The sequence below is a fragment of the Bison bison genome, unplaced genomic scaffold (genome assembly GCF_000754665.1).
Source record: "Bison bison bison isolate TAMUID 2011002044 unplaced genomic scaffold, Bison_UMD1.0 scf7180017864171, whole genome shotgun sequence".
In the NCBI taxonomy this organism is placed as follows: Eukaryota; Metazoa; Chordata; class Mammalia; order Artiodactyla; family Bovidae; genus Bison; species Bison bison.
The window spans coordinates 5742328-5758160 of NW_011494743.1; the positions used below are offsets into that span (position 1 = coordinate 5742328).

General features: G+C 42.5%; 1 protein-coding gene across 1 annotated transcript in view; it reads right to left on the reverse strand.

The window, feature by feature from the left end:
• SNRK (SNF related kinase) overlaps window positions 1-15833 on the reverse strand; it is a 66429-nt gene that overhangs the window by 3518 nt on the left and 47078 nt on the right. The window contains 4 exon segments of the mRNA XM_010842157.1: window positions 2-347; window positions 3791-3925; window positions 6610-6822; window positions 10364-10505. Of these exon segments, the coding sequence (XP_010840459.1) occupies window positions 2-347; window positions 3791-3925; window positions 6610-6822; window positions 10364-10505 (836 nt within the window).

Consider the following 15833-nt stretch of genomic DNA (forward strand, 5'->3'; position numbering starts at 1 on the left):
GGTTGGTCACGGACGGCTTGCGGCGCAGCACCACCTGGGTCGAGAGGGACATGGGCTTCTTGTCCTCCTCGTCCTCCTCCTCATCCTCCTCCACCCGGAACAGGCACTTCCGCCCACTGGCCGCGGGCTTCAGGCCGGCCTGTGGCCCCGAGGACAGCGCGGGCCCCGCCAGCTCGGGGAGGTCCTCCTTCTTGGCCGAGTCACATAGGCCTTTGCTCCTGTGCCCGTTGAGGACACTGTCGGTGGCCCGGGCAGGAGACTGAGGGACAGTCGCGTGGGACAAAGGAGTGGCCGTGAGGTCATCCTCAAGGTCCTGGGGCACGTCAATTTTGGTTGGCCAGGACTGCCTATATTGAAAAAAAAAGGAAAAGCTATGAAATAATACGTAGACTTGACTCAAGTACCTTATATATAAAACACTGGGAGGAAAGCCACAGACATGAAGAAAACGAAAGCAACAAAAAGCAGCAGCAGCCCTGCAAACTCTCAACATCCTGAAGGCACTGCGAGGACACTAGAGTATGTGCTCACATGGGGCTGAGGTTCGGGCTTCGTGACCAAATGAGAACTTCATCACAGCTGTCAGAAGGGGGCAAACATCTCTTCTACATAAGTGTTTTACACCACAAGAAAAGCCTTTTTAAAAGTGCAAGGGAGTTATCGCCAGAGTCAAACCTGAACACAGGTTCTGCTCCTTCTGGTCTTAGATCACAATCTTTGTAGGTATATATTATTGCTAAAAAATTCACCTGCAATTTCTAGTCCTCCAGATTTTACAGGGTGGTGTAAAAAGTTGGTGTGTAAAAAAATAAAAATAGTTTAATGGATTTAAACTACTGATGAGCAAAGTCAGTGAATACTGGCACATATAAATCTCTTCAGCAATTAAATTATGCACCCCATAAGCTCCTTCTCTCTCTTTCTCTCTCTCTCTCTATATATATTTTTTAATGACCACACAGGAGTTCTGCACAGCAAAATCTACTGTTATTTGAACTTTGATTTTACTCCCAATCCAGAGTCACCCAAGTAGTAAGAACACTGCTTGGTAGCCCAAGGACAACTTTTGAAAGTGAGGTCTCTAGCCTCTCTTGAATAAACATCTGCAACTCTCAAGGGCCCTCTGCCCAGGAGAAGAGACACCAGAGACACTGCAACAGCCACAGCTAGACCGACACTGCGCTTCCCACCAACTGCTATCCCAGACGTAAAACCCATCCAAGCTGTAGCTTTACAAGAACCCATAGGCGTTTACTGCAGACCTCTTTTCCCCAGCTCAGAGCTTCCTCCTCTCAAGGATGGAGTGGGCCTGTTTGCTGCTCACTGCTTGGTAGTTTACAGAAGCTGAGTGTTCAATGTTTTTGAGGTCAAGCAGCGTCTCTGGACAAGTCCTCTGTCCTCACGACACAACTGTGCCAACTCCAGGTGAGCCTTGGGCCCTGAGAAATGGCACCCAACATTCCTTTCAGGATATATTCCTCAAAGAGCAACCACTCAAAATGTCACCCTAGCAAACACTGGGGTGGCCCTGTGGTGGGAGGCACGTCAGACCCCCCAGAGCCACAGCCAGGCCTCTCGAGGGGGGCGGGGCAAAGACTGGAGGGGATTCTCTCCTCCCCCCACAACAGAACCCACCCGGAAACAAGAGGCAAAGCCCTGCAGCTGTACCGGCCACTCCACCATCACTCTGAACCAATGGTTCTTATTTACATGAGTTATCAGATGGTTAAATAGCTCACATCTATGAAGAACATATCCGGGTCCAATGCTGTGCTAGACTAAATAAGCATGACACTGTGAGAAAATCACAGCTTATCTTAACGAGAGACAAGAAAGCTTGCTACCAAGAATCGTCAACGAGCTGCACCGACGGCACAGTTCCCACGGACAGGGTCGGCTCCTGGAGGACCTCTCAAGGCTCTCGTACAGGCAGAGGGCACGTGTTTCCAGCCTATGCTGGCAGGACACAAAGAATGGACCCTCTCCAGGCAGGCCTTCCCTGGCTGGACCCAGGGACCCACAGCTAACTCAGCCGCTTAACACCAGCCTCCTGTCTCAGGCCACGTTTCTGCACAGGTCACCCTGAGCCTGAGGCGCACCCAGCAATGGAACTGAGTTAGGGTCCGGGGTTTTGACAATGAAGACAAGGCAAGTCAGCAGACATCTACCACATGCCAGCAGGCCAGGGCCCAGGAGGAGGACAGGCCCCACAGCACCTCCACTCCCTAATCCCCAGCTGGGTAAAAGGAGACTGCATGGAAGGCGCTGATACTTCTTTATAGCTACTGCTGGCTGTGTAATTTCTATAATAAAGTAAAGCCACTTTAATTCATTTACCTGTCTGATCAATTTTAGATTGAGTTCTGTCCCACTGAAAATAAAACAGTTCAATTGCAAATGTTCCCTTCTCCCAAACACTGGAGTGGCTCCAGCCCAGGCCCGCGGTGATGCTGCTCTTCACACAGGAGGGCTCGGGTCAGGGCTGGGCTGACCCTAACCGCTCACTGACCTCCTCCTGGTTTGTCCCACGTGCAAGGTTCCCACCTTCCCTGGGGCCCAGTCCTTTCCCAAGCTGACATCAGACAGAGTGCCTGGTTTTCGTTATGCAAGAAAACATCCAGGATATAAATGAAGCTACCAAATTCATCTTCCAGTTAAACTAAACTTCAAATATTTAGTCTTTGGTCACCCAGGAATGTTTTCTTGTCTCTTCTCTGTCGCGCCACCCCAAGCAACAACCTACCCGTGGCAAGCTGACTGCAAGTAATTTAAAATCCAATGGTACTCTTCTTTAAAACAGTAATTTATTATTACATATTCATACACATATGTTCATATATAGTTAGATGTACAAGTAGAGAATTACTAAGAATCAAGAGCATCCTTCTGTTTCTGAATCACTATTAATTCCACTATAATTTCATTATTTTATCTGAACAAAGATAAATTCTAAATAAATTTTCATAATGGTGACAAAAGTAACCCTTTTGTAACCCTTCCCAAGTTTTGATATTAAATGGAAAGCTAATATGGTAGAAGAAAAAGAAGAGTAGGCAGGTAGCGGGAGAGGAGGAGCAGGAAAAAGTTGGGGAAGGAAGGGAAGGGAAACACAGCGGAGACGCGCGCGGCCCCTGCTCTGCCGAAGATGACGCGGCGGGGACGCCCACAACGGCGACAGCGAACACACAGGCCGGTTCAGACCACCTCGCACAGATAGTAATTTGTTTATCCCAATGACACCCCCAAGGAGCAAAGAGCATTATTCCACCCATTTCACAGATGAGGAAGCCAAGTCAGAGGTTAGATGAACTCCCAAGGTGAAGTAGCTAATAAATCAACTAGCTGATCTGTCATATTCCTGCGATCCTGAGATAACATCATGCCACAGAGAGGCCCCGTAGGCTTTCTAAAATTATTCCAGATACTGAGGGAAAACCCAGCCTTGTTCCCGTAATAAAACTTAAAAGAAAATGACACATCTCTACATGTCAGATCTGGAAGAGTTGAACAGAAATAGCGACAGACACCCCCTAGCTTGAAGCCGCTTCTGCACAGACGTCTTCGCAGCCAGGCCAGCAGCTACAGCCCATGTCCCCGCGGAGCCCAGGAGAGGAGGGCGGCCCCGGTGATTAAGGACCCCGGCCCCTCCCTCCCGTGGGGAGCCCACACGGGGCCTCTCAGCGAGGCTGTCACTGCTTCATCCTCTCGCCCCAGACTTAGGAAACATTGAGGAAAAGGTGGCTATTTCAAAACGGTAACTTACTAAAATCAGTGAAGATTTTTTTCTCACCTAAACTGGGCCTTGATGTTGCTAGGGCTTGCAGATCTGGTTTGTATTTCTTTCTCTTGCTTTTCCCTCAGGATCCTTTCAGCAAGCAAGAAGTAAGTGGCTGTGATGTGGTTGTACCTGTTGGTTTCCAGGGCCCTGAGGAAGGAAGGGAGAGAGAGCAGAAGCCGCATTAGCAGGTCTGATTTTGCACAACACAACTGAGTTTTTGCTTTTTAAGTAAAACCAAATGAAATCCAAGGACCTGGAATTCTTTAAAATTATAGGGGTGGGGGGGAACCCCACAAAAGGCGAAAAAAAAACTAAAGCTGGTAGTAGATCATTCTTAAAACTCTAAGAAACAACTGCATAAAAATGCTCGGTTAGTAGGAAAAACCCAAAATGCTGATGGCAACTGAGCTGGTGTCAGTTTTAGATGCTTAAGAAAAGATAATGAACTTTCTAAGAATGTATACATTATCTAAAAATTTAATGTCCGTCAAGTTTACTAAAGTGGCTTACTTGCTTCCAACAGAATTATGAACTGAGTTATATGAATGTGCACTCAAACACGAGTATCAGTGAGAAAAATTAGAAAAAGCTCTTCCTTTTACACTAGGTATTTCCTGGCATTTTCAGACACTAACGCATGACTAATCTATTGAAAGCATGTTATTAGCCCCTTCTTTGAATAAAATTTATGAATAAAATAAAATTGGTACGTCCACCTCAAAAGTAGTGCTGAGTCCTCAATGTGGCTGGCACTGCTGGGCACATGCCCACTGGGCAGCCAGCGCCCCCGTCCCCCGCCCGCCGTGGATAGACACTGGAGGGGTGTACGACCGAGGATCCACAAGGCCCGGAAACACACGATGCTGCTGTTCAGGCCCCTGTGTATTAGTGAACTTACACAAGGAGCACTTGGGAAGGCAATACAGGGGCTGCTCCCCATAAAACAGACGGTGGGGCCGCAGCTCAGGAGGGCAGCCAGGGCCACGTGGAGAGATGCTGAAGCCAGACATCGAGGGGAAATCTGGGACCAGAATGGCTTCTCGGAGGGTTTCCTCAACTGAGCACCAGATAAAGCTGTGGGCTTGTCTTAAGGGGATGGACAAATGTGTCTTTGAATTCGGCAAGCATCCTACAATGAGGAGCTGCTCATAATGTGGGCAGCAGGCAAGACTAGCCTGAGAACAGCTGGGAAGACCTGAGGCTTCAAATTGTCCCTCCTTTTGGATTTATAATTGAATTTACCTAAATTAAACAGTTCTACAGGACTCCACTGCATGTATTTATTTAAGATTCAAGCCAATTCAAGGAGATGCAAACAGCCTTTTATCCACTCAAAAGTGAAAAGTCATTCTCTACACATTCCTACAGTGAGTATCCTTGGCAAAAAGAGCAAGTGTCCTGCTCTTCTCCATTTGTTTAGGTCATTTCAGTAGCTGCGGGTCAATCTGTGAAAACTCAAAACACACTCAGAAACCTGCAGATATTTGTACTTAAACCAAAACCATGAGCCTGAGTTTATTCTTATAAATTCTTCTTTCCAGTACACCCTAAAGATGCACATCCTTTATAAAGACACCACCCTTCTCATGGACCAGACCCGGGAGCTGAGCCTGACAGCCCGCCCGCTGCAGTGGTACATCCAGCCTGCATCCGCCTCTTCCCGGCAGTCAGACACCTGGGTCGGAGCACTCAGCCAGGCCAGAGTGGCCCCCTTGAGGGCAGCCCCCCAGAGTATATCCTCGTTCCATCATCCTCAACTGTTTCACCCAACGAATTAAATTACTTTTGACTTGGCAAAACACTTCATATTTTTAGACAGGACCTCTTAGAGAAATGAATCATTGTTAAAGCAACTGTATCTTTATATTATCCTTGATTTCAAACTTCATAGTTTATAAAAAACTGGCTTTGGTTTTTAAAAAATATAACTAATGTGTGCATCTCATGGGCTCCAGGTTACTGTAGCAAAGGCTCTAAAAAGCCAGACAGTAAAATCTTCTAAGTCTCATTACGTCGTATGGTCCTTCTCACGATGACTCTGGTAACGTGCACACAGACGGGCTTGGCTGTGGGCCCCTACACCCTTACTTATGAAAATGTGCGACGACAGACAGGCCAACTCCTGATTTCAAGAACTTGGGGTGCTGCCCCTGCTTCCCTGTGGGGACCAGAGGGAGACCCAGGAGTTAGGAGGACCCAGCAATGGACAGCGCAGCTACCAGGACACAAAACAGTCTGCTCCAATTCACCTCTGTGAGAAGGGAGAGCAGCCACAGGACCCACTGACACCACTAGCGACGGTTTGCTCGTTCACTAGCACAAAAAATAAAAGCAAAAGACAACAAAACCATGAGCCAGGCCCGGGGCCAGGAGCTCCAGAGATAAGTGACGTAAGCCCTGCCCACTGGGAACTCCAGCCGTTACACCACGTCCACAGGCCCGGACACAGTGAGAGCGAGCCCAGGACTTCCCTGGCGGCTCAGAGGTAAAGAATCTGCCTGCTGATGCATGAGACCCGGGTTCCTTCCCTGATCCAGAGGCCCCACATGCCTCGGAGCAAGGCATGCACCGCAGCTCCTGAGCCTGGGCCCAAGAGTCCTGGAGCCTGCGCTCTCAACAAGAGAAGCCACCATCTGAGAAGCCCATGCACCTCAACGAGAGAGCAGCCCCTGCTTTCTGCAACCAGAGAAAAGCCCACGCAGCAACGAAGCCCCAGCACAGCCAAAAATAAATAAATTAACAAAACTTTAAGACAATCTTATTTTATAAAATAAAGGGCCCAGCCCAAGAACCCTAGCCCCTCGGCCCTGTGCTGGCGAGCGCCGACATACTCGACGATGGCGTCGCGGTCCGCTATGTCCCCGAGCACCATGCGCTGGATGATGCTGTTGTGCTCCTCTTCTGACAGGTTTTTATACGACACGAGCGGGATGTTATACTTCGTGGCTGGGGAAGGGTCCACTCCTTGAAGCCAAGGATGGTTTTCAATCTCTTCTAAAGAGGCCCTCCTCTTGGGATCTCTCTGCAGCATTCGTGTGATCAGGCTGGAAAGGAAGGTAAGTCCATTGTTAAAGCAAAGTCCTGGCAGGGATGAGTAATGGTGAGCTACTGTATTTTTCAAAACTGTTTCCTAAACTTATACCATCAATTTCATTAGGTTCGCCAGTGCTGATGGTGGGGCTGATGGGAATGAAGCAAATTTGGTGCCATCAGATTCACAGAATAAAAAATCGTAACCACCAGATAGAATGAAGCCAAACACACAAATGCAGTTTCCTATCATCTAGGATTAACACGAGACATCAACATCTGCCCCTGAGTTAACTGGGCAGTGGCTCCAGAACCCGATACAACAGCCAGCAACACAGAGCAGGGTGCTGAGCTAACTTGTTTCCAGAAGAATGAATGACCATCCTGATCAAAGCGACCGAAGTGTCATCTACCTTTAGACATATATTCTGTTTAAGGGCATTGTGTTGGCAAGAAGGAAGGAAGGATGAAGGAAGGGAAGAAAAGATAGAAGGACGGAGAGATGGACGAACTACTCAGCAAGTAAAAATAGAGTAAAAGTAAGACTCTTGGGAGCAAATGACAAAGCTGGCCTTGTTCAGATTTTTCCTGCTTCTGCACTGAGTAACTCAAAGCAGAATATACGCAGAATATAATGATTGTGCAGAGCCTCCCGAAGGTGAGAAGTACAACCAGAACATAGCAAAGAGCTGGGACCCAGCTTCAGCGTGAGGAGGAATGAGAGGTGAGAAACACGTCTCCTGCTAAGACGTCAAGATGGAAACCTGCCTGCCTCAACACTGCTGTGGAGGGGGACAGGGGAGTTTCTTCTACGAACTTCTAGGTACAAGCTGGTCCTCACACAGGTTTGTGGTCCAAATTAATGACACTAAATCTGTGTGGTACACACAGTGAAAAGGTTACTTTTAAGAGGTTTCAGGGTGGAAATGCCCCTGGGTAACCAGGAGGAAAGCGAATACAAATTCTTTGTGTGGGGACTATAACTTACAAGAAACCTGACCTCCCAATCAAAAAAAAAAAATGCAATGGAAACAAAGTTCCACTGCGAGAACTTAAAGACAGGATGGCAAATTAAGAATGCAGACTTCAAATACATCTCCATCTATCAGTGAGTACAATAATAAATCGAATGACTCTCCAACTAAAAGACAAAATGCTCACATGGTTAGATGGTATCAATCAAAATTCTAGCTCCTAGTTGCTAAAACAAAATATGTACCTAAAAACCAGACAATAAAAGATTTAAAGAACGGAAAACTATATAGCACATGACTGCTAACCAAAAGAAGACTGGTGTGATCAGCTACAACTAGATGACACAGACTGACTGTAAGGCCCAAAGCATTGTTAGAGAGACAGTGATGCAAAGGTTCAACTCACCAGGAAGACCCAACAGTTTTCAACTTGTCTGGATGTAATACTATTCCCCCCAAAACACCAAAAGCAAAAACTGACAGACTTCCAAGTACAAAATAATAAGCTGAGTGTGTTGTATTAATGGGGGTAATAAATATTTTTATTTGCTTATGATACCTTTCTACACAGTGGAAGAATATCTCACCAAGTGGTAGATTAAGCAGTGAAATAACTAGGAAAGGATTTAAATAATTTTGAACAGTATAATTAACAAGCTTAGTCTTAAGGATTTATAAAGAAGTCTGACCCCAACAATTAGAAAGTGTACACTCTTTTCCAGAATAAAAGGATTATTTACAAAAACTGACTCCATGCTAATCCAAAAGCAAGCCTTACCAATTTAATAAAAACTAGTACCATATAGACTCTAGCCTTAGATCACAACGCAATTAAGTTAGAAATGAATAACAAAAAGCTGATCAGTAAAACTCTTACACATTTGGAAATTTAAAATATCCTTCTAAAAGTAATGGGTTAGATAAACACATGGAAACTAGACAACAATCAGAACTGAATAACAAAAGGACTATAAATCAAAACTAGCGGGATGCAGGTAAAACGGTGCTGAACTACTACATTAGAAAAGAAAAATTTATGGAATAGTCAACGTAAGAAAATGGAAAAAAGAACTAGCCCATTAAGTAGGTAGCAGGAAACAACACGACAAAAGAATATCAGTAGCATAAAACAAACAAGCAAAAAAATACAACAGTAAATCAAGAAAAACAAAAGACAGCTCTTAGCAACATTAAAATGAACAAACATCAGGCAGGCCTGATCAAGACAAAAACAGAGAAAGCAAAAATAGAAGAAGGCAAAAAAGTCAATACTAGAATGAAAAAAGGACAGCAAACCCACTAGTCTATGGGCTTTAAAAATATAAGTAGAGGATGTTATGAATACTTGAGGCTAAGAAATGTGATAATTTAGATAAAATGGTAAGTTCCTTAAAAAACAAAACTCAGCAAAACTGACACAGGAAAAAGGAGAAACTGGTCCTATGATTATTTAAAGATAATCCCTCTGAGAAGGAGATGCCAAGAAGAGGCTTCTAAAATATTAGAACTGTTTCTTTTCTTGAGCTGGCTACTGGGTACAAAGGTGCTCACTTTATCACATATACATTTTATCCGTTCTTCTGAATGATATATGTCATCATAAAAATACCTTACTCTGTTTTTTCTCAGAAGGGGCTATGAAGACACTCCTGAAAGACAAACATCTAACACACACACACAACATACAGCCACAGACAGCAGCCTGCTTCCTGGGACAGAGAACAGTGGCAGTCAGGGCATAAGGATGGCGACGGTGGTACTCACCACCAACACTCATCCTGAGTGCTACTTATGTGCTAAGACTCAGCTACAGCTTTATATACATTAATTCATTTCATTTCCACAATAACCCTGTAAGGCAGGTTCCACCATTCTCACATCAGTAGTAAACGGAGAAACTAGTATTTGAATCTCGAGAGTTTGAATTCCTAAGTTCTTAACTATGGCCTAAGATAGGGATCCACTTGCAGAGAAGATTCCTCAAACTATCAGACTTTCCTTCATATAAAAATAATGATGGGAGAAACTAAAAACTTTAAAGTAATGAAATACTGAACTTCCAACAGTTCTTTTATTTCATTATGAATTTATCACTATATACATCACAGTGCTATATATAGTACTTTAAATCCCAAATAATCAGCTTGCATGTACTCTTCCTATAGTCACACGAACCAAACAGAGCTCTTAGTCAACCGCAGGGAGGAGTACAAGAATAAAATGAGGCACACTTTGTAAACCCAAAAAAGGTGTGTTGACAGTCTATTTCAGGAAAGCAAATCCCCTAACTCTTCTCTGGAGCTTTAAATAATTCCAGGAGCAAAAACAGAAAGTAGTTCTTACTGCAATTCTTCAAGTGAAAGTAACCCACCAGTCCTGGAGGCCGAGGAGGCATATAATGCGTTTCTTGAAAACTAGCTTATTTGAAACACAGACTAACACATTATGTTCTCCAACGTTAAATTTCAAATCATATTCTGGGGTTAACTCCCAGAACACCCTTACCAAGAGTAGAAGGTTAAAAGGGTTCAAAAGTTAAAATGAACGAAGATGCACATGTACTTTCATTATTTGCACTTACTCCTTACACTCTTTGGACACGTGGGATGGCACTGTGTACTTGCAGTCCATGATCATGGTCAACGTTTCACTGTCATTGGCCTCTTGGAAGGGTGGCTGCCCACACACCAGCATGAAAAGGATCACTCCCAGACTCCATATATCTGCAAATCAAAGACATACTGTTAAATACTAAATCAATAAGAAAACTAAAAACATTCAGAGGAATAAAAGTAGACTACAAGTTTATTTTATTTTGAACAGGCAAAAAACCTAGAAACAAGTGAAAATGAAAACGACGATCCAGAACCGACATGAAGCAGCAATAGCAGTTTCAAGAAGGAAGTTCAAAGCAAGACAATCTTACTTCAGAAAACAAACCAAAAAAGTAGAAGGAAAGAAATCATAAAGATCAGGTCAGAAATAAATGAAACAGGGATGAAGAAAATAATTGCAAAGATCAATAAAACTAAAGCCTGGTTCTTTGAAAAGATAAAGAAAATTGATGGACCTTTAACCAGAAAAGGAAAAAATGAAAAAGGCTCAAATCAATAAAATTAGAAATGAAAAAGGAAAAGTTATAACAGACACCATAAAATACAAAGGATCACAAGAGACTACTGTAAGCAGGTGTCTGCCAATAAAAGGCATAACCTAAAAGAACTGGACAAAGCCTTAGAAAGGCACCATCTTCCAAGACTGAGCCAGGAAGAAACAGAAAATATGTACAGACCAATAACAAATAATGAAACTGAAACCGTGATTAAAAAAACCAAAAGCTCCCAAACACAGGTCCAGGAACAGATGGCTTCACAGGTGAATTACAGAAAGCATTTAGAGAAGAGTTAACATCTGTCCTTCAGAAAATATTTCAAAATATTCCTGAGAAAGGAAAACTCCCAAACTCATTCTAAGAGGCCAGATCACCTTGATACCAAAACCAGGAAAAGATATCACAGGAAAGAAAATCACGGCCAGTATCACTGATAAACACAGATCCAAAAATTCTCAACAAAATACTAGCAAACTGAATTCAACAATGATCAAGTAGGATTTATCCCAGGGATGCAAAGATTTTTCAATATTCACAAATCAATCTGTGTAATATACCACACTAACAAACTGAAGAAAACCAGATGATCATCTCAATAGATGCAAGGGAAAGCTCCTGACAAAATCCAACACTCATTTATGATAAAAACTCTCCAGAAAGTGGGCACAGAGGGAACCTACCTCAACATAATAAAGGCCATTTATGACAAACACACAGATAACATCATTCTCAACAGTGAAAAGCTGAAAGCATTTCCTCTAAGATCAAGGCCAAGACAAGGATGTCTACTCTTGCCACTTTTATTCAACAGTTTTGGAAGACCTAGCCATAAGAATCAGAGAAGAAAAAGGGGATACAAGTTGGAAACAAAGTAAAACTGTCCCTGCTTGTAGCTGAGATGGTATCACACACAGAGAATCCTAAATATGCCCGAGAATACTACTAGAGCTCATCAATGAATTCAGTAAAGTTGCAGGATACAAAACTAATACACAGAAACCTCCTGCATTTCTATACACTAACAACACAAGATCAGAAAGAGATATTAAGGCAACAATCTCACTTATCATTGCATCAAAAAGAGTAACACCTAAGAATAAACCTACATAAGGAAACAGAAGATCTATAATCTGAAAACTATAAAACAATGATGAAAGAAATCAAAGATGACACAGATGGAAAGATATGCCATGTTCCTGGATTGGAAGAACAATATTATCAAAATGACTATACTATCCAATGACTGAATGCAATCCTTACTGAATTACCTATACCATTTTTTCAGATCTAGAACAAAAAATCTTAAAATGTATGTGGAAACACAAAAGATCCCAAAAAACCAAAGCAGTCATGAGAAAGAAAAACAGAGCTGGCAGGATCAAGCTTTCTCACTTCAGACAATACTATAAAGACACAATAATCAAAACCATATGGTATCTGGCACAAAGACAGGCTTATAGATCAGCAGGACTGAAAGTCCAGAAATAAATCCATGTACCTATGGTCAATGAATGCATGGCAAAGAAGGCAAGAACACACAATGGGGGAAAGACAGTCTCTCCAGTTATCGGTGCTGGGAAAACTGGACAGCTACGCCTAAAGAATGACATCAGAACACTCTCTAACACCATACACAAAAATATACTCAAAATGGATAAAAGATCTAAATGTAAGGCTGAATACTATAAAAGTCTTAGAAGGAAATATGAGAACACTCTTTGGCATAAATTGCAGGAAAATCTTTTTGGATCCACCTCCTAGAGTAATGAAAAAAAGGCGGGGGGGATCTAATTAAACTTAAAGGAAATCATTAAAAAAAAAAAAAAAAAAAGACAATCCACAGAATGGGAGAAAACATTTGCAAATGATCTGACCAACAAGAGATTAACTTCCAAAATATACAAACAGCTCATGCAATTCAATATATTAAAAAAAAACAATAAAAAATGGACAGAAGATCTAAATAGATTTCTCCCAAGAAGACATACAGATGTCCAAAACACATGAAAAGATGCTCAACATCACTAATTATTAGAAAAATGTAAATCAAAACTAATTAAAGTATCACCTCACATCAGTCAGAATGGCCATCATCAGAAAGTCTACAAACAATAAATGCTGGAGAGGGTGTGAAGAAAAGGTAACCTTTCTACATTGTTGGTGGGAATGTAAATTGATAATAGTCGTTATGGAGAATAGTACTGAGGTTCTTTGAAAAACTAACAACAGAAATACCGAATGTTCCAGCAATCCTGGGCATAAATCTGGAGAAAACCGTACTTTTAAAAGATACATGCAATCCCATGTTTTTTTTGCAAACTATTTACAATAGCCAAGAGACAGAAACAACCTAAATACCCACCGCTAGATTAATGAAGAAGATGTGGTGCATATATATTACAATGGACTGTTACTTAGTCATAAACAAACAAGAATGCCACTTGCAGTGACTTGAACAGACCTGGACATCATCACAGTAAATAAGTCAGACAAAGATAAGCATCATGCAATATCACTTTTATGTGGAATCCAAAAAATAATACAAGTGAACTTACAAAACAGAGAGAGATTCACAGTTTCAGAAAACAAACTTAAGGTTACCAAAGGGGAAAGATGGAGGGGAGGGAAAAATAGGAGGCTGGGTTTAACATATACACACAAAAATACACACACACACACACACACACACACACACGATAGATAATCACTAAGGATCTACTATACAGCACAAGGAATTCTATTCAGTACTCTGTAATAACCTATATAGGAAAGGAATCTGAAAAGAGTTGATATGTATAACTAAATCACTAGCACAACATGGTCAATCAACTTTACTCCAATGACTATCAAAAAATTCAAAGAAAACAGAAGTTTTAAAAAACCATTTATAACTCAAAGTAAAAAGATCTAGGGAAGAGAAGTTACGCCCCAATCAGGCAGAGAAGGTATCTGTCTTACTCTGTTTTTATATTCACTTAAGATCCAAGTGTCAGGCACATAGCGAACAGTCAATAAATGTTCAATGAAGAATAGAAACTTAAAGTACCTATCAGGGTTCCCAAATCTATGGACACACACTGCCATTTTTCCCATTACATTATACACCAGACATAAAACTAAGATACTAATACTCTGAAACATGAAAAGGGTTTTGCCTAAGGTCACAATTGTCTGGGTTGTTCTTAAACCTCAATCCTGGTTAGGTAACCAAATCATGTGACAGACAAGAAAATTAAAGCTCATGAGGAGAAAAATTTTCCTGGGCTGGGATGTCAATGAGGAGAAAGACTGGTTATGTATGACTTCAGAGGAAAGAACTGGGATTGAAGGTATAAGCAACCGGGAGGGCTCACCTGACTTCAATACAGATGCTGCCATGAGAACACTGGAAAAGTCAGTAAGTTTCTTACCACTCTAAGTATTTCAGGAAAGGCTGAGTAATCATCTGGCTAATCTCCTGCACAGGCGCCTGTACTAGTTTTAAAGCTGGACCAGCTGATAATCTGAGGACTTTCAAAACCCCCGCATTACACTAACTCCTATAATAACAAATAACCCGCTACTTCTTGCCACTAAATAAAAAATGAAGCCATCACTGAGATGGAAAAAGAATGACTCCATTTAGGAAGGACACCATAAGTCATTCATTTCATCCAAAAACTAAAAGTGTAGACATGATAATATCAACGTCCAAGTAACACAACATCAATTCAAGAAGCTTTCTAGACCACGAAAAGCTTAGGAGAGAGCAAGTGGCAGGGCACATGGCCTTGGTCACCGCATCTGTTAACACTCAACTGCTGCTTTTACTTAAGGTTAAACACTCAAAATTATGTAGGTTCCATGGGAATTAAAACTTGTTAATAAAATCTTTTCCTTGGTCCAAACTAAACAAAAAGGGCAATAAATGCAGAAACCCAAAAGTTACACACGCTGTGATTTTTCTATATGTACAATAAATTTTATTAATTTTCCCAGTAGAAATTATTGAAGGAGATGGGGGAATCTACTAAAATTAAAACGTTTATAAAAATGAGAATGAAAGGGACCTGAGGACCCCTCAGTTCAAACCTCTGGCTCTGCAGTGTCGCCAGGAGGTCACCTGGCATTACCCGCTGGATGCATGAATTATTTTACTGCCCCAGGACACCAGGCAGCTTAGGATTCCACTCCACTCACTGAACCGCATTCCTTTATCTTGATTCTGGAACCCAAAGGGCCATCTTCACTCAAAGTCAACGATCAGAAATGGTGGCTACTTGCACCTGTTTCTAAAATATTCAGTGAGAAGAATTTCTAACCTCAGCTCTAGGAATACCTTATTACGATTTTTAAAGAAAATCATACAGCTGATGTTTACCTGAAACCAGATTTGCACAACGTGAACCTGCTTTTCTGGTCTCTGCTCCAACCTTCAGGCCACTGTGGACAAGTGGCGATTACAATGATTCTCCCTTCAATGCACGTGTCCTTCATGGCACACAATGGTCATAATCTAGAAAGTAACTGTAAAGTAAGCCTTCCACTGATCTTCATTACACAAGAATGGAAATTCACATTTTTGTTTATAATGTATACTTGGCTGTCTCCTCCCCAAGGAGGAGGCGATTTTAAACTGCTTACAATAAAAATGCATAAGCACTGAGGTGGAGTCAAGACGGCAGGTAGGAGGATGCAGAGTTTGTGTCTCCTCACAACCAGGGCACTACAAGGCACTGATGCAGGAACCTGGACACCTAAGTGGACAGGAGGAACCCCCTTCATGACCAGGTGTAATTCAGGGGGTTGGGAGGGGAGGGAAACAGAAACGGTGGGACCAGCAAGCCTGAGGGACGGCTGAGGCAGGGGAGAGGTTCCCAGGCTTGAAGGGGTTCACTCATGGTGAGGATATCAGGAAAAAGGGGGGATCTCAGGGGGCTGAAGGACCAGAAGGAAATGG